Consider the following 26889-nt stretch of genomic DNA (forward strand, 5'->3'; position numbering starts at 1 on the left):
AAAAAATAAAATCATCAACAATATGACCCTACAAATTAAAATTACAACTGTTATAGCATATGTATTTTGTATTTAAGAAATGTTTTATTGGTTGATTTAGAAAATCAGAAAAAAATGTTCTTTATTGTAATATAATTTTTTTCAGGTCTATTTTAAAACTATACGCTTAAAAAAGTAATCCTAACAAACTTTATAATATTATTTTCTTAGCTTCCATATGAGTGTCACAGTGTCACAACATCCAAGATAACAATAGCATCAGCATTTGAAGGATTATTTTATTTGGTGAAAACATGTGCCAAAATGTTGGTACATTGTTAACAGACAAAAGCATTCTTGTCTCCTATTATTATTAGACAAGATTTATATAGTGGAAACATTTTGTGCAGTGCTTTACAAAATAAAGAGAGACAGAACAGGCACAATAGAATTTGACACAGGAGGATTAGTAGGGCCTACTTCTGGAGTTTATGATCTGATTAATCTGTGATAATATAGTACTTATTGTCATGATAGTATACATTTTAATTTTAGAGTTACAGTTAAGCTAATGATTAAAGAAGAACTATAGGCAAAACCTGTTTCTCATTTAGGATAGAGTGAGGGTTATAACCCCAGTCAGATTTTTATTTTTTTTCCAAACAAGATTTATTGCAAAAAAAAAAAAATGTTTGAACATACAATACAGGAATGTGTCAATTATATTGTTATACAATTAATGTGTTGTAACAATCAGTCAGAGAAATATTACAGGTACAGCAGGATGCCTGCCTTGGGACTGTCGTTGCATGAACCCAAGGAAGGTAGCATGTATCAATCAAATAATAACAAACATCAAATAACCAGGTGAAGCCCAAACCAGTAGATAATAAAGAGGGCATTTGAAGGGTCAAAAAAAAAAGGAGAGAAAAAAAGGGGGGATAGGAAATAAGAACAATACATGTTTAGCTGGGGTATGAGGGTTTTTTTTGGGGGGGGTACAAAAAGTGCAAATAGGAGGCCCAATACAATGGCCAATTAAACCCGCTGTAAAGGGGGAGCCAGAGTGGTGGTGCTTTAGGCTAATAGATATTAATAGAAGAGGAGGGAAAAGATAGGTGGTAAGAGACGTGCTATAGGTAGGGTGGAAAGATATATAAAAACTAAAGATATACAGGTACAAACAACTTTGCCCCAGACCTGTATTTCCACCTCTGCCCTATCCTTCATAAATGTCAAACCCCTACCGAAGCTGCCACTTTATAATACAGTATATATAAAAACCGAATTCACCAAAGGAATATTTAGGATGAATAGTGGCGCTGATCCCCAGGTGGTGGGGAGATGTCAAACACTCCTATACAGCCAGTGAACTGAATATAGACGTGACTAAATCAACTAATACTAAATGGGGAAGATTGACATATTATACATCAATAATCCCTAGTGCCCAAAAAAATTATATTAATATGAGCTAGTGAAAAAAAGTATACATATACACAACACCTTGTGAAAGTGGTATACAAATATATAAATCCAGAAAAAATTTATTTAAATTAAAAAATTTAAAAAATATATATAAAGTCAAAAAATCAATCAATCGTGAAACAAAAAATGAAGAAAGTCCAAGGAAAAGTGAGGGTGACTCCAAAACTGCTCATCTGTGTTTCAAAACATCCACCACACCTCTGTGACGTGACTCCACTCCCTTCTGAAATTCAAACTCACCAGCTTTTAAGGCCTCTCACTCTCGTGTTTGGCCTAACAGAGCTTCTAACCCACCATCATGGGGGTCAACATGCAAACATACACATCCACTGCTCCATAGGACAACCGCCAAGGCAGCTGAAGACCCCAAGTGTGTGTCAACCCAGAATACTATTTTCTGTACAAATGAATGTGTCCGCTGTCAGTCCTGTATAAACTGTATGAGGATTAGCTACATAGAGTATACAGCGCTGTGTTCTGGCAGTGGTGAGAGGAATTCCCATCTGTTGCATTATTTATCTGGTGCTGTCGTCGTAACTAAAACATCCAAATTTTCCTGGCTAGAGCCTTTCCAGGATGGTGATCTGAACATGCTCAGGCACTGATATCATCACTAATGGCAAATTCTCTGGATTATTATTTGGATGTTTTAGTTACGACGACAGCACCAGATATATAATGCAACAGATGGGAATAACTCTCACCACTGCCAGAACACAGCGCTGTATACTCTATGTAGCTAATCCTCATACAGTTTATACAGGACTGACAGCGAACACATTAATTTGTACAGAAAATAGTATTCTGGGTTGACACACACTTGGGGTCTTCAGCTGCCTTGGCGGTTGTCCTATGGAGCAGTGGATGTGTATGTTCGCATGTTGACCCCCATGATGGTGGGTTAGAAGCTCTGTCAGGCCAAACACGAGAGTGAGAGGCCTTAAAAGCTGGTGAGTTTGAATTTCGGAAGGGAGTGGAATCATGTCACAGAGGTGTGGTGGATGTTTTGAAACACAGCTGAGCAGTTTTGGAGTCACCCTCACTTTTCCTTGGACTTTCTTCATTTTTTGTTTCACGATTAATTGATTTTTGGACTTTATATATATTTTTTTAATTTTTTTATTTAAATTAATTTTTTCTGGATTTATATATTTGTATACCACTTTCACAAGGTGTTGTGTATATGTATACTTTTTTTCACTAGCTCATATTAATATAATTTTTTTGGGCACTAGGGATTATTGATGTATAATATGTCAATCTTCCCCATTTAGTATTAGTTGATTTAGTCACATCTATATTCAGTTCACTGGCTGTATAGGAGTGTCTGACATCTCCCCACCACCTGAGGATCAGCGCCACTATTCATCCTAAATATTCCTTTGGTGAATTCGGTTTTTATGGAAAGATATATAGACCATTGCAAGATCTCTCCGGTGAGGAGGGGGCTGTTCTGGTCTTCCCTTCTCTTTGGAGGGGTGTTGCGTATGGAGCAAGCACCGAGTCTTTAGCTGGGTCCCCCCCCAAAAAAGGGGGTCAAGTGTAGTCTGGTATGGTGATCGCTTGCCCATTTGAAGGCTAAACCTGGGGAACAGCAAGGATTTTGTATTGATCAGTGGTGCCATGCTTTTTTCTCATCATCTGTGTCCCATTGCAGAGATTTCCCTTCACTTCCTGTCCCATAGCCATATAGGAATTGAAAGTTAATCCCTGCAAATTAAGGGTATTTGTTGGGGACTCCCAGGTCACCAGAACTAGTATCCCCTATAGAATATTTTTTCCTCTATTAGTTTTCTGGGAAAAACCCAAAATTTGGGATTTTCTTTTACTTTCACTTTCAATGATAATGGTAAACAGGGCAAATAGAGAGGGTGAATTTCCTTAACAGGGGTGCAGACAGCAGAAAAAACTGACAAGTGTTTTAATCCCTCTCCACTCTATTCAAAACAGGGAAAAAGTTTTGCCTTTAGTTATACTTTGAGTTGATGAGTTAAGTTAGGGCTAGGTTAGGTTTGAATGACGTGTTTCGTTTATGGTTGGGGATAGCTCTATGGGATATGTTGAGCTTACTTATTTAACCGGTTCCCGACCGGCGCACGCCGATGTACGTCAGCAGAATGGCACGGCTGGGCAAATGGGCGTACCTGTCCGTCCATTTGAATTCCCCGCCGTGCCATTGCATGCGCGCCGGCGGCACGCGCGCAGCCCGGGAGCTCCGTGAGTCGGGTCGCGGGTCCCGCGGACTCGATCGGCGCAGGGATACCCGCGATCGCCTCATGGAGAGGACGAACGGGGAGATGCTGATGTAAACAGCATCTCCCCGTTCTGCCTAGTGACAAGTGTCACTGATCACTGCTCCCTGTCATTGGGAGCAGAGATCAGTGACGTCACACACCAGCCCATCCCCCAGACAGTTAGAAATCACTCCCCTAGGACACACTTAACCCCTCCCCGCCCCCTAGTGGTTAACCCCTTCACTGCCAGTGTCATTTACACAGTAATCAATGCATTTTTAATCGCACTGATCACTGTATAAATGACAATGGTCCCAAAAATGTCCGACATGTCCGCCATAACGTCGCAGTCACAATAAAAATCGCTGATCGCCGCCATTTCTAGTTAAAAAATTGCTATAAAACTATCTCCTATTTAGTAAACGCTATAACTTTTGTGCAAACCAATCAATCAACGCTTATTGCGATTTTTTTTTACCAAAAATATGTAGAAGAATACGATCGGCCTAAACTGAGGAAAAAAATGTTTTTTTATATATTTTTAGGGGATATTTATTATAGCAACATGTAAAAAATAATGCGTTTTTTTCAAAATTGTCGCTCTTATATTGTTTATAGCGCAAAAAATAAAAATCGCAGAGGCGATCAAATACCACCAAAAGAAAGCTCTATTTGTGGGAGAAAAAGGACGTCAATTTTTTTTGGGAGCCACGTCGCACGCCTGCGCAACTGTCAGTTAAACGACGCAGTGCCGAATCGCAAAAAACGCTCTGGTCAGGAAGAGGGTAAAATCTTCCGGGGCTGAAGCGGTTAAAAACACACACTATGAACTGTTTAAAACAGTAAAATTAGCTCAAAGCTCCACCTAACAGTTCAAAAGCAAAAGGCAAAATATAAATATTCCATATTTCATATATACAGTATCTCACTAAAATAAAACAGCGTTAATCTCTGCCTAAGTTCTCCCTACTGGGCGAAAAAGCCTCTTCCTTTTGTAATGGAGATGGGGAGGGGTTCTGTAGTACACAGGAAAGTGTTGTCAAGTGGGCTGACAACGCTGCTTGAGATTTGAGTGCATCAGGGGCATTGCTGTCACCTCACTGCAGGAAGTTAGGAGCCCAATACATTTCTGGAAGGATCATCAGATACTTTTCTGTACCTTCTGCATTTTTGAAGAGATAAAATATGGATAAATGTGCATGTACTGCATTTTTTTATGTATTTTGTCCAGACATACACTAAAACATAACTAAATCTACAATTTTTTTAATTGTGGATACAGTTAGCAATGGATAAAAACTTTATAAATTTTTGTTGCTCTCTGTGTCATATTAGAGATACTTACTTTGACTTCCTGCCTTGGTGACACAACAGGAAGTGAAAGGAAATCTCTGCAAAGGAGGGGGAATCTTTCTATACACCAATGTCACTGTAAAAAGTGTCTCCCATTGGAAAATGTCCCTGCTGCTCCTGTTTCAGGGACATCTATAAAAATGTGGATTTCCCATCCCTTCTATTTCAATGACAATTGTCACCAGGACAAGTAGACAGTGTAAATCTCCCTTGCATGTACACAGACAGCAGTAAAAACCTGACAGGGGTTCTCCCTCTATCCAAAACAACAGAAATGTTTTGGCTTTGGACACACTTTAATTAGACTTTTTACTTTTTTGTCTATGTTTACATATACAAATACTTCCCAACCTACTCCATGTTCACAGCAGTCAAAGATATTCCTGGCGTGGGTAAAATGTACAGTTTTTACCCATGTAGAGATGGTTTAAATGAACACAAAGCTGAGTCTAACAGATTTTATGTGTATGTAAAGGCAATTTTTCTTTTTTGTATGGAAGGGTTAGACCCTTTGTCAAGTTTTTTTATTCCTGCCTTTGTCCCCATTGGGAAAATTCTCTTTTCTATCAGTCCTGATGTGATACCTGTTCCAATGAGTTCTGTGTCATTCCCATTATGTGGGAAATTTCCTCTCACTGCCTGTTGTGTCTCCAGGACAGGAAGTGAAGGGAAATCTTTCCAACATGATACAGATAGCAAAGAAATACTCAGACAGGGGTTTTTAACCTCATCTATCCATATACTTTAAATATTTATACTATTCAAAAACATATGAATAAACTACTAAATATATATAAACTTCCATTCATGTTCTAAGTAGTAATGCTGCAGTGTAAAAATGGTGTTAGGGCTCATTCACATATGTGGCTGGGGGGGGGGGGGGGTGAAAATAGGTGGTTGATTAACCTGTTTAAAAAAAAAAATAGGTGGTTGAGCCAAAGTCCCCCCCTTTCCCCCAACCTCCCCCCTTAACCTAACAAAGCAGCCAGAGGGGGTTATACACATGGTGTGGGCGTGATGCTTTGCTACTTGGCCACAACAAAAATTATACATGTCACATTCAGTAGGTAGTACAGCCACTAAACAAAACCAATTAAAGCGTTGCAACATCCCTGCAGGCACATGCAATGCACATGGTAATGGTTCTGCAGGCTTTTCGGGATTAAAACGGGTGGGGAGGAAACAACATATAGCCTCCAAGTCGCCTGTCATCCATGGCTATGGCTGCCACCAATTTAAACAAGTCTTAAATCTAAATTTTACAGCAAAAGATATGACTATTTAGTTAAACAACTTTTAAAATATTACCTTTGGTGATAGCAGACATCTGTGGAGAGGGAGACTTTACAGTCAGGTCCATAAATATTGGGACATCGACACAATTCTAATCTTTTTGGCTCTTTACACCACCACAATGGATTTGAAATGAAACGAACAAGATGTGCTTTAACTGCAGACTTTCAGCTTTAATTTCAGGGTATTTACATCCAAATCAGGTGAACGGTGTAGGAATTACAAGTTTGTATATGTGCCTCCCACTTTTTAAGGGACCAAAAGTAATGGGACAATTGGCTGCTCAGCTCTTCCATGGCCAGGTGTGTGTTATTCCCTCATTCTCCCATTTACAAGTAGCAGATAAAAGGTCCAGAGTTCATTTCACATGTTATATAGGGCAACAATCTTTTATCAGTAGGGGCAAACCAAGGGGCGGTCCCTTAGTTTATCCAATCACAAGAGTACAGGTATCACAAGTTACATATCACAAGTTATATTTGATATGATGTATAGGTATTTGCATAATATCTTGCTCAATGACGAGCCTAAAAGTACCCCAAAAAATGTCCTTTGTCTAAATATACCTATCTAGCTTGAATTCTGAGAAAATGAATAATATGGGAATACCCTTTTAAGATGGTCATGTACCATTGGCTTTAGGCCAGATGTGTGGTGAGCTAGCTAGCTAGTTCCCTTATATCTATTAAAAGGTTAACTTCCCTATTTTCCTTGCTAATACATTTCCATTTTGACATTATAAAAGCCTTGCAATAGCATTTCATATAAAAAAGTTCAAAAGTTCAGGCCCCTTATCTAAAGTATATAGTGAACCAAAGTGCAGCCATTTTCCTAACAATCCCTCTTTTGATCAGGGAGGATTTCATTCTCCCTGATCACTAATTCCCTAATGCTTGGAGTACCAGGTTTGTTCTGTGTAGAACATAGCCGTGGCTTCTTCAGGCTCAATGTAGAACATGGCCATGGTTTCCTTAAGCTCAGAGTCCGGTTTAATTTTTGCTGCAATGTCAGGAACTTTACTGGTGATGTAGAATAGGAATTTGATAGTGGCATAAGTGGCGATTCCCAGGAGTACTATCATGATCAGTATCATGCCTGCCTTTTTAAAGAATCCCATAACACTGTCCCAAAATGATCCGAACCATCCCCCAATTCCTGAGAGTGGGTTCCAAGAGTCTCCCACCCTCCTCATTTGTGTTTGCAGTTTTGCTCTTTCCTCCTGGTGTCCTTTAATTATATCATAATAGTCTGGTACCTTTAAATCTTCACTAGGTTTAGTTAAATTGTTCATATATGTGCAACAGAGGCTCTTATCCCCTGTCGCGTCACACAGCCCTGTCAGTACCATCATCATCCTCTCTTGACGCTGCTTGATTATTTCTTGTTCAAACAGGATTTTCCTCAATTCCTCATTGATGAAGCCAACATCGGTTGATGTTATATTCATCCAGGAATCTACTAGTTCCCCAAACTCATCTACCTTTGTTAGTGCATTGTACATGCCTGCCCCACCCATGGAAGCAAATACCTTGTCCCACCAGGTTGTGACCTCTCTTTTGTGTCTCCCGAACTCTAAATGACCATGGGCTGGTATCATCTCAACAGGGGAGTCCCCGGGAGAAGCACCCATGAAAGGGATCATTTCTACCAGGGTGCACCATCCTGAGGTCTTTCTATCGAGGGGGTATGGGATGGTAGTGTGGCACCAAAGACCGTAGCACACCATCCATCCGTGGGGCATATGAGGGGCGGGTACATCCCCAGGTGAATCTAGGTTGAACCTTAACCCCACTAGGCACATCCAATCCCCTATGGAGGGTGCCTCATTCTCACGCTCCTCCATCCATGAGCTATTCATATGTGTGCTGACGAGCCATGATTCTGTTACCGAGCTATTCCCTTTTATACAATTTGAAATATTGTAGGAGGACATATTTCCAATGCGCTCATCAGGGTCTGATATGTTGTGTGTAAGAAGTCCCTCTATATCTAATGTCCCATTGGCTATGAGCATTAAATCCACCAGTGTAAAATTCACTGTCTCTGCAAAATCTACCATTATACAAATCTTTACCTGCTCCATTAAGAAAACAAAATTGTGGACTCCTTGTGTACCCTGTAAAGAGAAGGGGTTTACTATTGGTTGTGATGCTCTCAGGGGGAATGGGTTGGGTGATGTTTAGCAGCTGCTCTAGGGTCACTGGCCTTCCAACCATCGGAACTGAGTGTCGGCCAGTTCCCATATGGGAACAAACCCAGCATTCTGAATAATTCTGCTTCCTTGCGAAAGCATGCATCATTATGAAATGATGAGGAATTGAGTCTGGTACTGAGTAAGTTTCAGGATCTAGCTTTGTCCCGTTATTAATACTTTTAAAGTCTGGTCTTAGGAGTTCCCTTCTGGATTTTAGGAATTGGAATTTTGATTTGGGGGCCTTTTTCATACTGGTATTATTTAATGGTGCCAAGGGTGCGTAGCTTGATCTCTTGTTTTGAATAACTTGACTGATTCCTATATCCCTGAGTTTGGCCTTTTTAAATTTGGACACCAGGTTCTGACTTGGTCAATGATTGGGATTCATACACCAGGTCTTTTCTACTCCCTTATATTTGGCTATCAAGACAATGGCTGCTATGTGGCAATTCCCATCCCTTCTTTGAATATGATACCCTGTAACTGCTTGAGATTGGGCTTTGGACATTTGTCCGGCTACCTGAATGCAGCAAGGATAAATAGGACTTCCCATAAAACCTCACCGAGTACGGTTAGTATAATTAGAGGGGGGCTGAAACCTTTTTATCCTTGATGCGTGGATCCATTGTGGTCCTTGGTCTGTGAGGATGGCGGTTCGGGTTGCTTTGAGTACTTCAAATGGTCCTTGGTAGATGGGCCCTGGCACCTTCCTCGCTGCAAGCTGCTTTATCAAGACTTTGTCACCAGGTATGAAGGGGTGTGTAGGCTCTGTGGAGAGAGAAGGAAAAGTGACAGCCACCTTGTCGTAGTTTTCAGTAAGGCTACTTACCAGATGTTTCACATGCTCTTCCTGTAAGGAATAAAGATTAACCTCCTCTCCCTCAATTGCTTTCTTCTGGGCCGGCTTTCCCATTAGTATTTCATATGGGGATAAGCCTGTCCTGCTATGGGGGGTGGTTCTTATCTGGAAGAGGACCCCTGGCAGGTATTTTAGCCAGTCCTTCATGGTACCGTTAGTGGCCTTTTTAAGTTTGTCCTTGATTCTTCTATTCATTCTTTCCACTACCCCTGAACTCTGTGGGTGATATGGGATGTGTAGCTTCCACTGTATCCCCAATTACCCTTGTCAATTCTTTCACCAGCTTTGAAGTAAATGCTGGGCCTTGGTCAGAGTATATGGTAGCAGGAAGTCCGTATCGACTGATCCAATGATTGATCAGACACCGGGCCGCAATGCCTGCGGTTTCCCCTGTAACGGGTATGGCCTCTGGCCAAGTTGAAAATTTGTCCACCATCACGCAAAAATATTTGAGATTACCTCTCTGCCTGGGCATGTGTGTGAAGTCTATCTGTAAGTCTTGTAGCGGGCCTAATGGTGGTGGCAAATGTCCATGTTTCCCATGTTGAGGGCCCTGAACATTGTTCTGAGCACAAGTCAGACAAGAGGAGACAAGCTCTTGTACTAGGTTGTGTGCCTTGCGTGTACTGAAACAGTCTTGGTACTTTTTTAAGAGTGGTCTTGGTCCTATGTGTCCTGGACCGTGGAGGTAAGACAATAATAGGAGCGCTGCTGCTCTAGGTATGCCTATGATTCCCTCCTTGTTTGTCCAGAGACCTGTAGGGTCTCTGGTCAAACCCATATCGGTCCAGTAGTCCAGGTCATCAGCCGATGCCTGTTTTTGCAAGAGTGCTGATGTGTGTTGGAATGAGGGGGTGGTAAAGTCATTTTGGAATAATAGAAGCTTTGTGTCATGTGGCTGTCTTTCTGCTGCAGCTTTTGCTACTCTATCTGCTAGAGCGTTTCCCTGGGACTCTAGGGATCCATCTGTGGCATGTCCCTTAATTTTGATAATGTTTAATCTATGAGGCTGTTGTATTGCATTAATTAGATCGTACACATACCCACTGTTTTTTTTTTTTTGTTACCTGCGGTCCGAAATCTGCGTCTAAACCAAATCATGCAAAAATCGTGCGCGACCCCGAATGCATACCGGCTGTCTGTGTAAATGTTAACCTTTTTACCTTTGTGGATTAAGCAGGCCCTTGTGAGTGCATATAACTCGGCTTGTTGTGCGGAGGTTGCGCCAGTAAGGTAACCATCTTCTAGAATGAGATTCGGTAGCATTACCACTGAATAGCCTGTCTTGTATTGATTATCCGCTGGACGTGCGCAACTCCCATCTACAAAGACGTTAGGGTAATCTGAGTTAGGTAGATCAGTGAGATCTCTGCGAGGTGCTGTGACAGTGAGAAGTTCCTGTGTGCAGTCATGACAATCTTGGGAAGTGACTGGGAGTTTTAGCAAAGCATGTAAAAGTTTGATTGCTGGTGTTACCTCAGCACAGCTTTTGAAAGTTAAGTTGTGCATGTTTGTAAGAATGATTTCATACCCTGATGAACGCTGTGTAGTCATGTGTTGTGTATTCATGTTTTGTAGCAAATGAAGAACACTATGTGAAGTGTATAGGGTGGTTGGAGTCCCCAAGGTGATCTTTTGTGCATCTTTTACGGTCATGGCACAGGCTACTAATGCTTGTAAGCAGCCCGGCATCCCTTGGACTGTTACCGGTAGTTTTTTTGAGATGTAGGCTACGGGTGGTAGTGGGTGCCATGCATTTTGGCCAGAACTGCAGCAAAGGCATGACCCCTGACCACACAGTATAGAGCAAAGGGTTTTTCATAATTAGGGAGGCCAAGCGCCGGAGTCGACGCCAGTGATTTTAAAAGAATTTGAAAGGCTTCAGTCATTTCTGGTGTGTATGTGACCAGTTTCGGTGCCTGTGCTGTTGTTGCCTGCCGTAGCAGGGAGTCATAGTAGGAACAATCAGGTATCCACTGCCTGCAGTATACTATTGAGCCTAGGAAGGACAATAGTGACGCTTTGTCTTTTGGTGGGCCGAGACAAGTGAGGGCTTCGACCCATTTTGGAGACACCATCCGTGTTCCTTCTGCAATGACGCACCCCAGGTACTCTACCTGCTCTTGGCACCATTGGATCTTCTTTCGGGACGCCAAATGGCCCTTGAGTGCTAGGTGCGACATCAGATTCTCGGAATCGACCTCACATTGTGCCCTGCTTTCACTACATATCAGTAGATCATCAACACATTTGCAAGAGTGTGGATTTCATTGGGGGAACCCAGTCATATAAGGTGGCTTTAAGCACCATTGAGAAGGCGGCCGGACTGTCCACATAGCCTTGCGGAAGCCTAGTCCAGGTTAGCAGGCCAGTGGCCAGTTCGGTGGACCATGTAAACGAAAAGATGTCTTGGAAGTCCTCATGCACTTCTATACTGAAAAATGCATTTGATAGGTCTAGTACCGTGTATATGGAGGACCGTGCAGGAATATTGATAAATATTCCTGTGATGTCTGCCACTAGTGGGGGTAAGGGTTGTATGCTTTTGTTAACTACCCTAAGATCCTGCACCATCCTCCATTCCCGCTAGCCTTTTTAACTGGATTAACTGGTGTGTTCCAGGGACTAATTATAGGTCTTAGAATACCTAATCCTAGGTATTCTTCTATCTGGGACTGTAGTCCCATGATCTTTTCCTTTGGCAAAGAATATTGTTTCTGGAATGTGGGCACTATGTCTGGTTTGAAGGTAGGTACGTATGGTGTACATGGTATGTGTCCTACATCAGTTTTGGACTTTGCCCATATGGGGTGTGTTTCTAAGTATGTAGGAACTGTCATGAAGTAACACAGAAAATCTTGTCTTTTTGGCATTTGTAAATCACAGTGGGGGGATTTGGCAATAATCCCTCCTTCTGCTGTAAAAGTTATATGCAGTTTCAATTTAGACATGAGGTCCCGGCCCATTAGGCATAGGGGACATTGTGGTAAAATTGCAAACTTAGATTTGGTTAATACTCTGTTCTCCAAGTCACAGACCTCTAGGAGAGGTGTAATTTTGTGTACCACATCAGTTCCATTGATCCCTATAGAGCAACCCTCCGTACAATCTTCACATAAAATTTTTTCATCGTTTAAGCAACTTCTACTAGCACCTGTGTCTAATAACATACTGACCACTTGACCCTTGATCTTGAGGGTGACTTGTGGTAAGATTTTCCAATGATTTGAAAACATGTGAAGTACTAGGGCTGGAACCTGCTCTGGGCATCCCTATTGTCTAAATGGGTTATTGTTTTGATCCTTTGAATGTCCAGAATTACCTGGCCAATTCATTTGCACTCTCTGTTGGGTATTTGTGTTAGCTTGGTTGTGCTGGTCATTTCTAGGGTTGGGTCTGGTCTGACTCTGTGGTCTGTCTGGATTGTATCCTCTACTCCGTCCCCTTTGAGGTGGGCTATTACCGCGTCTGGGTCTGTATCCTCTTCTATGTGGACAGTCTGATTTCCAATGTTGAGGGTCCCCACAATTGAAACAACCCTGGTCTGTTTGGTAAACATTATCTCTGTTTTGATATTGTTGTCTGTATGCATAAGTGGGCATTGGGAGAGAAGTATACATTGGTGTGATCTCTTCTTTTATTCCAGAGTCCTCTACTATAGTAAAGAGTCCTCCTTTTGTGTTAAAGACACCAGATGTCGCCCTTGTTTGTATGTCTTCCATAAATGTCTTAGCTGTTTGTGTTGCCCAGTTAGTATTTACCAGTTTTATAATTTGGGCCGACTTGGGATCCCCGTTATTCATCACAGTACTGACAAATAAGGGGTCACTTTCTATGCCACAGGAGACATAAATTTTGTATAATCGGGAGACAAAACCGTGAAAAGATTCTCCAGGTAATTGTTTACATGAAATTAAGTCATTGATGGGCATCTCAGGTCTATAAGCTTTTCTCCAGGCAGCTAACAATAATGCCCCAAATTTTTCCCAATCTTCCCCATCCTCATATAGGCTACTTTCTGATACCCATGTGCCTATTTTAATCTCGGCTGTACTGTCAGGATCTACTGCATTAATGATAATCTGTAGATCCTCCACTGACATTCTTCCACCTAAACAATATTGTTTTAAGAAATTAACTGCTTGTTTCGGATCTTTGTTAGGCTTGGGACAGGTGTCTTTTATTTCTTTAATTGTGCCCAGTGGGAGGGGTATTTGTACTTGAGTTGTTCCCATTGTGATAAGGGGACATATGGTCTCTTTGGTGGGTATGGGTATGTCTGTGGTAAACAAAGTCGGAGTACCCGGAGACCCCTCAGTTTGTCCTACAAAATAGGTGTTCTGGGGGGTTGATGGAATAACCTTAATCTCGCTTATGACCTCCTCTTCAGCCCCTGACTCTTCTAATTCATTTTCCTCCCTATGTTCTGTTTCCTCCATCAGTTTATGTTTTTCCATAACTGTCTGAAACCTCTGTCTGGCGGCTCTAGTAACCATTTGTCCCTCTTGGTCTATCTCGTTCAATATTTTCTGTGTTTTAGCAGTTAACTCTTCTATTTTCTTCTGTCTCTTTTGACTTTCTGTTTTGTTGGATTTTTTTTTTCACTCTCTATTGTGTAATGGGTGTCTATAGTGTCGGTTAGATTATCTATAACAGATACATATTCTTTGATAGCTCTTCTTCTATTTTCTTGTTCATCTAACCAATGTGTACCCTTTTCCTCAGCTATAGCCAATAGTCCCCCCAATGTTAGTTCTAAGGAAGGATACAATTTCTTTTCCTGTTTAACAGTTTTATTTGTTTCTATGGGGGTCTCAGGATTCAATTCCTCCTTAGGTTGGTCAATTTTGGGAAACACATAAGGAGGGGGAGAAGATTCATAAAAAGGATTACAAGCCTTTGGAGTATCTAAAAGTGGGTCAGGTGCGGTGGGAAAACGTGAGGTCAGGTTTTTGTATATAGTCTGTGGGGATTTCTTTTTATATTCCTTCAGTGCGTTAGACCATTATTTATAACACTCTTTCATATAGTCATTGTTAGAAGGAAACGGTGGATAATTATACTGTTTATGTTGCCCACATATTTTAGTAACTTCTTCCCAATCATTCTGGCTACAAGGGCCATAGGGAGTTAATCCTGAAATTTGCAGACTATGTGACCGTTTTAATATTTGAGACCAAAAAGGATCAGTATAATATTTTCCACAGTTTCCAGACACGAAATCAATTGGGGTGGGTTGTTCTGACTTACCACCAGAATTTGCCTTTTCCAAATGATTTCCCATTATTTATACAAATCTCTATGATCACAGACCAACAATGAATTAGGACAAATTGTATAAGTTTGTTTAAAGAAATGTTCAATAAGTCTTCTTACACCACCTAATGTCAAATTTGGTCTTAAAGGAACCTGATTATGAATGTTAAATCTCAGAGTCCAAACCTTTGGATCTCCTTCTTCAAAATAAGGTCCCTTTCCAATTCTATGTACGTAACCTCTTAGACAAGTTGCTTTCAGTATTGCCCTAGATCCTTCATACACAAATAATAATCCAAGACTACAATTATCGCAGCGTCCTGCGTGATACCTTTGACTCTTGGTGGCCACCTTAATTTTATCAGACATATCTTATTACATCATAGACGTTCTTTGATGTCCAGTCCTATTTCTTAGTAAAATATTTACAATATTCTACCAGTCCTAGCCAACCTAGCGGGGACACTTATACAATCATTCTTCCTATTATATTTTGACAAGCTAATTGACCTTACCAGATTCTGGAGTCCGGTCAAGCACAAGACCTCTTTACAAAAAAAAATTAGAGAGACCTTACCTTGGCTTGGCCGGAACTTCAGAACCCCACTTCTGGTACCACTGTAAAGGTAAGGGTCAACTGGTCAAGTGCGCCCTCAAACCTTTTCCTTGCTCGAGCTGAACTTGGACATCAAAAAGATCTTTCAATCGATTGGTTAAATCAAGACACCACACACAGTTGGATATCCAGAAATACAAATGTATTGTACCATTTCACATGTTATATAGGGCAACAATCTTTTATCAGTAGGGGTAAACCAAGGGGCGGTCCCTTAGTTTATCCAATCACAAGAGTACAGGTATCACAAGTTACATATCACAAGTTATATTTTATATGATGTATATGTATTTGCATAATATCTTGCTCAATGACGCGCCTAAAAGTACCCAAAAAATGTCCTTTGTCTAAATATACCTTTCTAGCTTGAATTCCGAGAAAATTAATAATATGGTAATACCCTTTTAAGATGGTCATGTACCATTGGCTTTAGGCCAGATGTGCAGTGAGCTAGCTAGCTAGTTCCCTTATATCTATTACAAGGTTAACTTCCCTATATTCCTTGCTAGTAAATTTCCATTTTGACATTATAAAAGCCTTGCAATAGCATTTCATATAAAAAAGTTCAAAAGTTCAAAAGTTCAAAAGTATATAGTGAACCAATTTTTTTGAAGCCATTTTCCTTTACACTCATGATCCAAAGCATACCACCTCATCAGTGAAGCATGGTGGTGGTAGTGTCATGGCGTGGGCATGTATGGCTGCCAATGGTTCTCTTGTATTTATTGATGATGTGACTGCTGACAAAAGCAGCAGGATGAATTCTGAAGTGTTTCAGGCAATATTATCTGCTCATATTCAGCAAAATGCTTCAGAACTCATTGGACGGCGCTTCACAGTGCAGATGGACAATGACCCGAAGCATACTGCGAAAGCAACCAAAGAGTTTTTTAAGGGATAGAAGTGGAATGTTATGCAATGGCCAAGTCAATCACCTGACCTGAATCCGATTGAGCATGCATTTCACTTGCTGAAGACAAAACTGAAGGGAAAATGCCCCAAGAACAAGCAGGAACTGAAGAGAGTTGCAGTAGAGGCCTGGCAGAGCATCACCAGGGATGAAACCCAGCGCCTGGTGATGTCTATGCTTTCCAGACTTCAGGCTGTAATTGACTGCAAAGGAACCAAGTATTAAAAAGTGAACGTTTGATGGATGATTGTTAATCTGTCCCATTACTTTTGGTCCCTTAAAAAGTGGGAGGCACATATATAAACTGTTGTTATTCCTACACTGTTCACCTGATTTGGATATAAATACCCTCAAATTAAAGCTGAAAGTCTGCAGTTAAAGCACATATTGTAAGTTTCATTTCAAATCCATTGTGGTGGTGTATGGAGCCAAAAAGATTAGAATTGTGTTGATGTCCCAATATTTATGGACCTGACTGTATATGGCAAAGAGTATTCTGTAAAACTTAAATATTTACCTAATAATGAATGATTTCAAGCAATGATGGTCAAAAAAGCCCCAACAGTCTTGTTTACTTCAATAAATAATTATCAATTACAAGAGATACCCAGAGACTTTAAATATTGCTCAACTGCAATTCCTTTCGATTTTACCAACAAGCAAGTATATTTGAAGGGTCAAAACAAAAAAACAAAAAAATAAAGTGGGGGTAGGAAATAAGCACAATACATGTTTCGCTGGGGTGGAGGGTTTTTCGAGGGTGGAAAGACATATAAACCATTGCAAGATCTCTCTGGTGAGGGGGGGCTGTTCTGGTCTTCCCTTTTCTTTGGAGGGGTGTTGCATACGGAGCAAGCACAGAGTCTTTAGGTGGGTCCGCCCCCTCACAAAAAAAAGGTGTCAAGTGTAGTCTGGTATGGTGATCGCTTGCCCATTTGAAGGCTAAACCTGGGGATCAACAAGGCTTTTGTATCGATCAGTGGTGCAATGCTTTTTTCTCATCATCTGTGTCCCATTGCGGAGATTTCCTTTCACTTCCTGTCCCATAGCCATACAGGAATTGAAATTGAATCCCTGAAAATGAAGGGGATTTGTTGGGGACTCCCAGGTCCCCAACAAATTATACATAATAATGAATAATTTCAAACAATGATGGTCAAAAAAAGCCCCAAAAGTCTTGTTTACTTCAATAAATAATTATCAATTACAAGAGATACCCAGAGACTTTAGATACATATTGCTCAACTGCAATTCCTTTAGGTTATACCAACAAGCAAGTGTTCCTTCTAAAAAGGAATTACAAGGATGAAATTTATGGAACCTTTATATAATTTACCAAAGTATGAACCATAATGCAACTGCACATGCAAAGTGGTGATGCCCTGAAAACAAGGGGAGAAAGGTCTCCCTTAGGGCCATTGCACACTGGTTAATAACAATATTTACAAGCACATTTTCCTGGCATTTGCCACCAAAGTTGTTTGTGCTGTAAGATGTGCATGCCTCCATTAGTAAACATAGGCTGTGCACTAAACATGTGTTAGAACAGCGTAACACATTATTATTGGCCCATTTACAGTTTGTGTTAGTAAGTTGCATTGCCATTCACTGTTTACTGCACCCTGGAGCACTATAACAATGCAGCTCCAATGCACATGTGTTGCAGTATACCAGAACACATGGTAATGCACTGCCATGACCTCTGATGCACTGTGCCAGGAAAACGTTGCATGTACATTTGTTGTCTATTCTGGTGCACTGACAACCTTTTAAAATGCAATGCACCAGAAAAACAAAGTGTTGATGGACCCCCATGTATTTACATATTGTTAAAGTGCATGTAAACCTAATCACTAGAAATGTACATAAGCTTTACAAATTAACCGCTTGCCAATCGCCCCACGTATATGTACTGCGGGTCGGCGGCTCCTGCAGGCAGAATCATGTACAAGAGCGTGATTCTGCACTTTTGGGTATGCACGGGCAACCAGCTCCTGCTGTGGTTGGACACAGCAGGAGCCAATCAGCGGACCCAATGTTCGCCAGGACCCGCCAATCACTCCCAACAGAGGCAGAACGGTGGTCTGCTTATGTAAACAAGGCTGATTGAAGTTCTGTGATAAGGGAAGGCAGAGATCCTGTGTTTCTGCTAAGCAGGAACACGGATCTCTGTCTTCCCACAGTACAAGCACCCCCCACACAATTAGCAAGCACTCCCTAGGGACACATTTAAGACTTTGATTGCTCCTGAGGTTAACTCCTCCCCTGCCAGTGTCATTAGTACAGTGACAGTGTATACTTTTTAGCACTGATCACTGTATTAGTGTCACTGGTCCCCAAAAAAGTGCCAAAGTGTCACTCAGTGTCCAATTTGTCTGCCACAATGTCGCAGTCCTGCTATAAGTCGCTGATCGCCGCCGTTACTAGTAAAAAAATAAATAAAAATTCCATAAATATATACCATAATTTGTAGACAGTATAACTTTTGCGCAAATCAATCAATATACACTTATTGGGATTTAAAAAAAAAAAACACATAGCAGAATACATATTGGCCTAAACTGATGAATAAATTTGATTTTTTACATTTTTTTTTATTGGATGTGTTTTATAGCAGAAAGTAAAAACTATAGTTTTTTTTTTTTCAAAATTGTTGGGGTTTTTTTTGGTTTGTAGTGCAAAAAATAAAAACCACAGAGGTGATCAAATACCGCCAAAAGAAAGCTCTATTCGTGGGAAAAAAGGGCATCAATTTTATTTGGGTAAAGTGTCACACGACCGCGCAATTGTCAGTTAAAGTAACAAAGTGCCGTATCGCAAAAAAAATGGCCTGGTCATGAAGGAGGGTAAACCTTCCGGAGCTGAAGTGGTTAATGTAGTTTCACAGTAGTCACAGATATTCCAGGATTGGGTAAAATGTACAGTTTTAGTTTGGCTGCATATGTACAACCCAGGCCTTATTGTTCCATACAAAAGACAAATCACGTTGATAACCCTGTAGCCCTGCCACATCCCCCTTTCTGTATAAAGTAGATTAGCATAATCCATCCACTAAATCTCAGTTGAAGGAGCAATATTATTTTTTTAAGGTTTTACTGTTTATGAACAGCAGTAGAGCATTGTAACTTTTTCATCAATGAATTCAAAATGTTTGAAGTTTAAGTTTTATACTATTTATTGCTAACTAGAGTTATTAAAGATGAATGCTTTCAGGTTTTTCTGAGATTCTGTCATCATCTTTACAAACTTAAGTTAGCCAATAAACGATATTACTTAAACTCAGAAGTTTCTGTTTATGAACAGAAAATCATCATTACTAATTCATTAAATCCAACAATAGAGAGTACCCACTCAAGAAAAGAGGTGGAGGGGACAAATAATCTAAATTGGTCAATTAAGATGTATATTGACACCTGTATAGACATGATTGCATGTGATCTGGATTCTTCAGTTCATTTTAATTTTCTATAAATAATAATGCTCAAAGTGAAATAATTATAAGTACTAAGCCTTTAGTTGTTCATGTTTGTGGTTTTATGGCTCCATTTTGCTATTTTTCTATGGTAACTTCAGAAAATAGACTGTCGTTTAAAAAAATTTCTGTAGTTCAACAATATTTCTGTTAAAGGTGGTGGCTGCCTATTGGCTTTTTAATCTATCAAGGGCCCCAGCAACAAGGTCTCTGTGCAGTCATTTTCTGTTCCTGTCCACCTAGGAGGTTGATGGTTGTTTCCTTGGAGTATTCCAGTTAATATTCTTACATATAAAATAAAATTCCAGCTAGATGCTTGGGACTCCATTGTATTAGTTGCAGCAGATGTGCAGACATGGGTTTTTAGGGTTGTGCCAAAATAAGTAAGCACCCATTAAGAGGTTTAACCCTTTATCTCCTAACAAAAATAGTGATATCTGCCTTTGGTGGACTGGTTCTTTAGGCTGGGTTCACACTATCACTGCATCACAGCAGGGGTCCGGTGTGTCCCAGTTCACTGTTTCAGGTCCAAATTCAGCCCAAATTTTTGGCTGAATTCGGACCTGAAACCGACAAAAAAAAAAACGCACAGGACCCCTGTGCAAATTTGCACCGGAGCCGCTGCAAAGATATGTGAACCGGCTCTATAATGAAGCCAGTCTTAAAGTGGATGTTTCACTTTATTCTGCATGACAACATTCCTGACATGTTCCAATATATCAACAGTATCAAGCTTTACTTTTTCTTTAAAAAGCAGTCCTTAAACTCAAGTCAAGTATCTTTGACTAGGCTGGGATGATGTCATCAGTCTGCTGTAGACAGGAAGAGGAATTTCCTCAGTCTCCTATCTCACAATAATATGACTGAAGGAAGATGAATGACCGCAGCAGAGGCTTTACTTAGCATGCACCCACTTAACAGAGAAACAAACATTTGATGCTAGGTCTGTTTTAATACTGGTAACTCAGCTCTGTGGCTGCAGATAATCTGAAGCAACTAATCCTTGAAATGCACAGTAGAAGCAATGAATGCATTCATGCCATCTCTCACAGCAGCTCAGCTCACCCAATTTCTTTTCCCAGGGTACTTCCTGGGGCACTTACTTTGAGCAACTGAGCTGCCAAGGGAAATTACTTCACTATTTTGGCTGTAAGCCATGAAGCTGATTTTCTCCAAAGTTGTTGTAGCTACTGAAGTGAGAGTTGTTTTCAAGCTCATTTGCTGCCTGTTAGGATATTTTGATTATTTGAATCATAATAGTCCAAACACAATGACACTTGTGGGCCACATATGTATGTAATCATGCCTAAGACCCCATTCACACAGGGGCAACACGACTTGCAGGTCGCCTCAGCGAGGCGACCTGCAAACGACTGCCCGGGCGACTTGCAAAACGACTTCAGTATAGAAGTCTATGCAAGTCGCCCCAAGTCGCCCCCAAAGTCGTACAGGAACCTTTTTCTAAGTTGGAGCGACTTGCGTCGCTCCCCTTAGAACGGTTCCATAGCACAGAACGGGAGCCGACTTGTCAGGCGACTAGGTCGCCTGACAAGTCGTCCCTGTGTGAATGGGCTCTCAGTGTTTACATTTTAATTATGTTGCAACAAGTGCTTCATATCTACAGTCAGCATTGAAGCAACCCTGGCATGCTAAACACACTGACCCAAGAAAAAGCTGCAAGCCCAAAAGAACATTGGCACAGTGACCTTTAAAAACATCCAGAGCTTTATTTATTAAAATATCATTAAAGGAGAAGTATGGGATAATGAAACAAGTGTTATAGTACCCAATAATGAAAAAATGATTTGTTTGTTCCACCATCCTTGCATATTTTGAATATCTTCTGTCCTACACCCAGTGCAGATCAACCAACAACCCACACATTGTGTGAATTATCACAGGGGGTGGTAGCAAAGCGATAAATCCACACTCTTTCTTTTCCTGTTTAACCTATGTGGTGTGGCCATGCCTTCCCTAGACATGCACATGCCAATGTCCCAGGTCAGATCCGGCATGCTGGTCATGTGGTTTCATTTCCAGGGCAATGGACCAACACAGAACCCAAAGATAGTCTCTGATCTCTGCTACTGCTTGAGTCATTGAGCAGAATAGAGAGAGATACAGCAGGGAGGGGAGGGCAGAACTGCTGCTACTGCTAATCAAGTCTCTGCTACTGCTCAATGACTCACTGAGCAGCACAGTGTGAGGAAAGGAGGGGGTGAAGCTACTGCTAATATAATCTCTGCTTTTGCTCAATGAGTCAGTGAGCATATTGGAGGGTGATTGAACAGGGAGGAGAGGGCAGAACTGCTGCTACTCCAGATCTAGTCTCTGCTAATGCTTGATGACTCACTGTGCAGAATAGAGAGAGAGATTGAGCAGTGTGGAAGGGAGGAGGAAGTAAAGCTTCTATGCCCATGCCAGATCTCATAAATGTGCAGGATTCCATCAATCAAAGTAGAGTTCAGTGGGGAGAATCACAATATTATTGTCAGGATCTTTCAGCACGGTGGACATTAGCACTGCTAACAGGAAAGTTCTTTATTTTAACAGCCATTGTGGGCTAAAGTGACAAAAGGAACACATTGCTCAAAAAAAAAAAAAAATGGGCAAAGCTTTCGTGGTTATACTTCTCTTGAGGGTCACAGGAGTGCACTTACTTGTGCTCTCCTGTGACCCACAATCCACTCATTGTTGGCTGATATCACAGAGCCACTCTAGGCTCTGGAACGATCCCAACAATAATGTCAGGATCCACCCAGATACCTGATTGGCAGCTGGCTTAGCCTCTCAGTGTTCCCCTGAGAGCCTAAGACACCTGCTCTCGCTCCCTCCTCAGCCCAGTGCTCCAGTGAATGCTGGAGAGACAAAGCAGAAAATCAGTGATTGACAGTCACTGCTCTCTGCTCAGAGCGGAGCAAGAAATGAGTGATCAGTGGTCTCGGGCTTAGAGCCAGTAGGGGACAGCTGCAGAATCAGACTGATGCTGCTGCAGATAGGTGATTATAGATATTTGTTTTTTTTTTACATGTTTCCTTTAATGTACTCCTGTATCATTAGCTTGCATATTATGGAGAAAACATTGAGCCCTTTACTTCTGTTTTAAAACAACGTATGTCATAGTAATAGCATATTAGTGCTCAATTTTGGATCTGTTCTGACTCAACTACAAGGCCATAAACTTATCTCCAGCTTCATTTAGGGCTTATACAACCTGGTAATCTGTTTATCCCTTGCATCAATTTAGACAGTTTAACTCGATGAATAAACTCACTGTTGAGGAGACAGATGATGATGCCTTTCGAATGTTCTGTTTAATGAAGGATATTCATAGGTAGAAAAACGTTGATGTTGTAAGCCACATTGAAAGATGTCTACAGCATGGCAGAATACAAAGTACGGTGGGAGAAAGTGCACAGCTTAGACAGAAGAACACAGCTTAAAGACACAGAGCAATAATAAACCAAATAGTGTAACACAGATAAATGATAATAAATCACATTGTGTAACACAACACCCCCCATCTGAAATCTTTAGATTTCATAACCTTAAACTATATATATTTAATAAGTCCAATACTGATAAATGTCCTGGAACCTGTAACGAGAAACATGCAAGAAGCAAACATAACATGAGTTCAACAGGATTACATAACACGTAGTAATCCGACATGTAATGTCTTCAGAGAATGCGAATGTTCCAAGCAGAACCTCTAGTTAGCAGTAATGTACTCCCCACCATGCCAATAGCATGGCTAGACCTTGAATAAGTCACTCACCTGGCAAAAGGAGTACAAACTCTGTAATTGGTCAAGTAAAGGTTTGTGTCGATCCTCCCTTGGTTACCTTGACCTCTACCTTCCGGACCTTGTTATCATCACTGGGCATAACTTTAGTAATCAGACCCATAGTCATTAATTCCGACAAATTTTCTTGTTCTTTAGAAGGATGAGATCTCCAACATTGGTGAAGTGTGGATCTGGAGTTAGGCTATCAGCTGGGAGACTTGCCATTTGTTGCTGTTGATGTCTTCTTCTTAACTTGTAACACTTGACACACCTGAAGAGCAAAGAGTAGACGCATCTTTTCATACCGACAATCCACAAGCCAGCTGACCTGATGGAACCTTCTGTAAACTGATGGCCTTGATGGTGCACCCTTTCATGGTGGTGAAGAACCGGAAGAGTAGTAACATGATGTTGACCCGGTATGATTATAGGATTCTGTTCCTTGCTGCATAGGTCAGATTTCCCGATACGGCCACCCACTCTCAGCATCTGGGATTTAAGAGTGAACTGTTTTTAGACAACTCAGTCCCATTTCTGGTTCTCCCAAATTCCTCCTGATACACCTCTTGTTGCACACAACAGATAATTACCTATTCTGCGCATGCAATATCTGCTGCTACCACAGCTGCACAGAGTTCAAGTTTTGGTATGGTATGTACAGGTTTGGAAGTAGGTTTTGCCTTGCCTAGAACAAAACTACAATGTGACTTGAGTGTGTCGTCAACGTAGACGTTTCTTTCAACAAATTGACGAGCGTCAGATCCATATTCTGCTTCCTCAGCCTGAGCCGTTCTTCTTAGCTCATAAATTGCCACTGCAGGGGAAGGACTGTTACCGAAGACATGTACCTTAATTTGATAATCTATCACTTCCTTGTTGATGTCATTGTCTTTGTGCCATAGAAACCTTAGGTCATTTCTGTTGTCTTCTCTGAAAATGAAGCAGTGAAACATTTGTTGAATGTCGGCCATTACTGCTACAGGCTCTTGTCTGAAGCAAATCAAGACTCTTATTAGACTGTTGTTCAAGTTGGGCCCCGTAAGGAGCATGTTGTTAAGAGAAACACCTTCATGCTGAGCACTGGAATCAAAGACAACTCTGATTTTGTCTGGTTTGCAAGGGTGATACACACCAAAGGATGGAAGGTACCAGCATTCTTCTCCCTCCTTTAGTGGGGGTGCAGGTTCTGCATGGTCTCTGTAAAATATATTTTGCAAGTCCACAAAGTGCTTTTGCATCTCTGGGTTCCTGCTTAAGTTGCGCTTTAAGGAGGAGCATCTACTGATGTCCTGCTGCAAGTTGTTGGGCAACCTCTTGTTGGGGAGATGAAAAGGTAGGGGTGCTACCCAATTATTGGAGTCTTATTGTCCATTACTTTGATAAATTCTTTGTCTTCCATTGAAGGAGCCAGTATATCATCTTGACTGGTTGCATTAAGCACTGTAGAGCTGAGGTCATCATCATGGAGGGAGAAAGGGCTTGTGTTACCTGAGATACCATGTTGCCATTTGTGGCTGGCTTTCTTCTCTTTCACCCAGTATTGACGTGGGTATGGCTCCAAGTAAGTGTTTTGGCCATTCGGTAGAACATTTGTCTTGAATGACGAAATGTTGGTATATGTTGCCTATACAGACATTGCCTATGATGACCCAACCTAGATCCATGCGCTGGGAAATTGGGGCATCTGGGGGTCCACTGACTTGTCTGTGTACCTTGTGAACTCTTAGAATGTCTCTTCCTAACAGAAGAAGGATCTGAGCATCTTTGCCAAGCGGTGGTATCTCATTTGCTATTACATTCAGGTGAGGGTGATGGAAGGCAGCAGCTGGAGTGGGGATTTCTTCCCTGTTAGCAGGTATCTGATTGCACTCAACAAGTGTAGGTAGAGGTAATTGCAAGTTACCTTTGAGAGAAGATACCATGAGTCCATGAGCCCTTCTTCCAGAAACCTCTATAGTTCCACTACAGGTACCCAAGGTGTAAGCATGAGTTTTGCCTTTTATTTCAGCTAGATCAAACAGTTCTGATTGTGCAAGTGATCTATTGCTCTGATCATCTAAGATGGCATATGCCTTTAGAGTCTTTTCTGGTTGATCCTTGTGGTATATGTTCACCAAGCATATTTTAGCACAGGACTTACCACAGCGGTCTTCTCCATAAACTTCAGTGCAGGATGTAGAAATGATGGTGAAATTAGGCACTTGGTCTGTTTTCTCCCTGCCATGCGTTGACCTGGGAAGAAAGTTAGCAGGCTGTGCAGAGCTGGGCTCAAGTGAATGAAGGGATTGCACATGTTCTTCAGAGCCACACCCTATGCACTTGATGGGCATATTACAGTCCTTCAGAAAATGTTCAGTAGAAGCACAACACCTGAAACATATCTCAAATGTCTTTAAAAGCTCCTTACGCTCTTCTAAAGCCGATACATTTTTTAAAGGGGGTGTGGCTTCTTGTGAATAGGACACTCTTGGTTAGGGTTTTCAATCTTCCTACGTGTTTGTTTGTGGCCACAACTGTGGTAGAAGTGAGAAGGATGTCAGTCTTTTTCACGGATGCTGGGCCTCTACGGTTCCTATAGTTTCCCTGAAGACTGGTACTCCTAGGTAAGGGTGAGAAGAGACTGTACTCAGCATAGGAAAAACTTTAAGCATTCTTGGTTTCTGCAATGTTCCTGATGAATTTGCAGAAGAAAGAGAATGGAGGGAAGGAAACCTTGTTCTCTTTTTTGTATGATGACCCTAATGAAGACCATTTTTCTTGCAAGCCATACGGGAGCTTGGAGACGATTGGGTTTACCTCTCTGGCAGTGTCCATGTAACTGAGTCTGGGTAGTTTTGGGTCAGGCTTGGCTAGCTGAAGCTCAAGGAGTAGGTCACTCAGTCTCTGGAACTCCTTGTTGTCCTTACCAGATATCTTTGGGAAAGTTTCCAGACCCATGAACAAAGCATTTTCTAAAGCTTCTGGACTGCCATTACTTTGCTCTAGTCAATCCCATGCAGCTGTGAGGCCTGCTGTAGGACTGTCCATGAAAACTGATCTTAATAGCTTAATACATGCAGCAGGTAGAGGACCAAGCCATCTGATCAGCAGATCCAATTCTTCAGCAGCTGCAATGCCAAGATCACTGATTGCAGTTCTGAAGGCACATTTACAACTTCTGCAGTTCTCAGGTTGGTCATCAAAACTTGTAAGACCAGTCTTTTGTGAGCTCTCTGCAAAGTATGTACCTTACAAACTCTGCTGTCTCAGTTGTCTCTGCCTTTATGCAAGACGTTATTGGCTGAACGGTGCTGATTGCACTATCTTTGACATTGTTGTTAAAGGACACAGGGAAATATGCTGAAGCAGATGCCTTCAGGTAAATTGCTTGCTTGAAGTCAGTTGTTTCAATGGCATGTTGATTTGAGGTTGTACTAATGACAGGAGATTGTTGACCTGCTTTCAGCTT

The 26889-nt window shown here is 41.3% G+C and overlaps 1 protein-coding gene across 2 annotated transcripts in view; it reads right to left on the bottom strand.

Moving 5' to 3' along the window:
• Positions 1–6388: 6388 nt before the first annotated feature.
• Positions 6389–26889, bottom strand: part of LOC141112722 (uncharacterized) — a 191009-nt gene continuing 170508 nt past the window's right edge. For both annotated transcript variants that reach the window (XM_073605746.1, XM_073605756.1), the window contains one exon: positions 6389–9309. In XM_073605746.1, the coding sequence (XP_073461847.1) occupies positions 7234–8430 (1197 nt within the window). In that variant the 5' untranslated portion in view covers positions 8431–9309 and the 3' untranslated portion in view covers positions 6389–7233. The remainder of the gene's footprint in view (positions 9310–26889) is intronic.

The sequence above is a fragment of the Aquarana catesbeiana genome, linkage group LG01 (genome assembly GCF_042186555.1).
Source record: "Aquarana catesbeiana isolate 2022-GZ linkage group LG01, ASM4218655v1, whole genome shotgun sequence".
Taxonomy (NCBI): domain Eukaryota; kingdom Metazoa; phylum Chordata; class Amphibia; order Anura; family Ranidae; genus Aquarana; species Aquarana catesbeiana.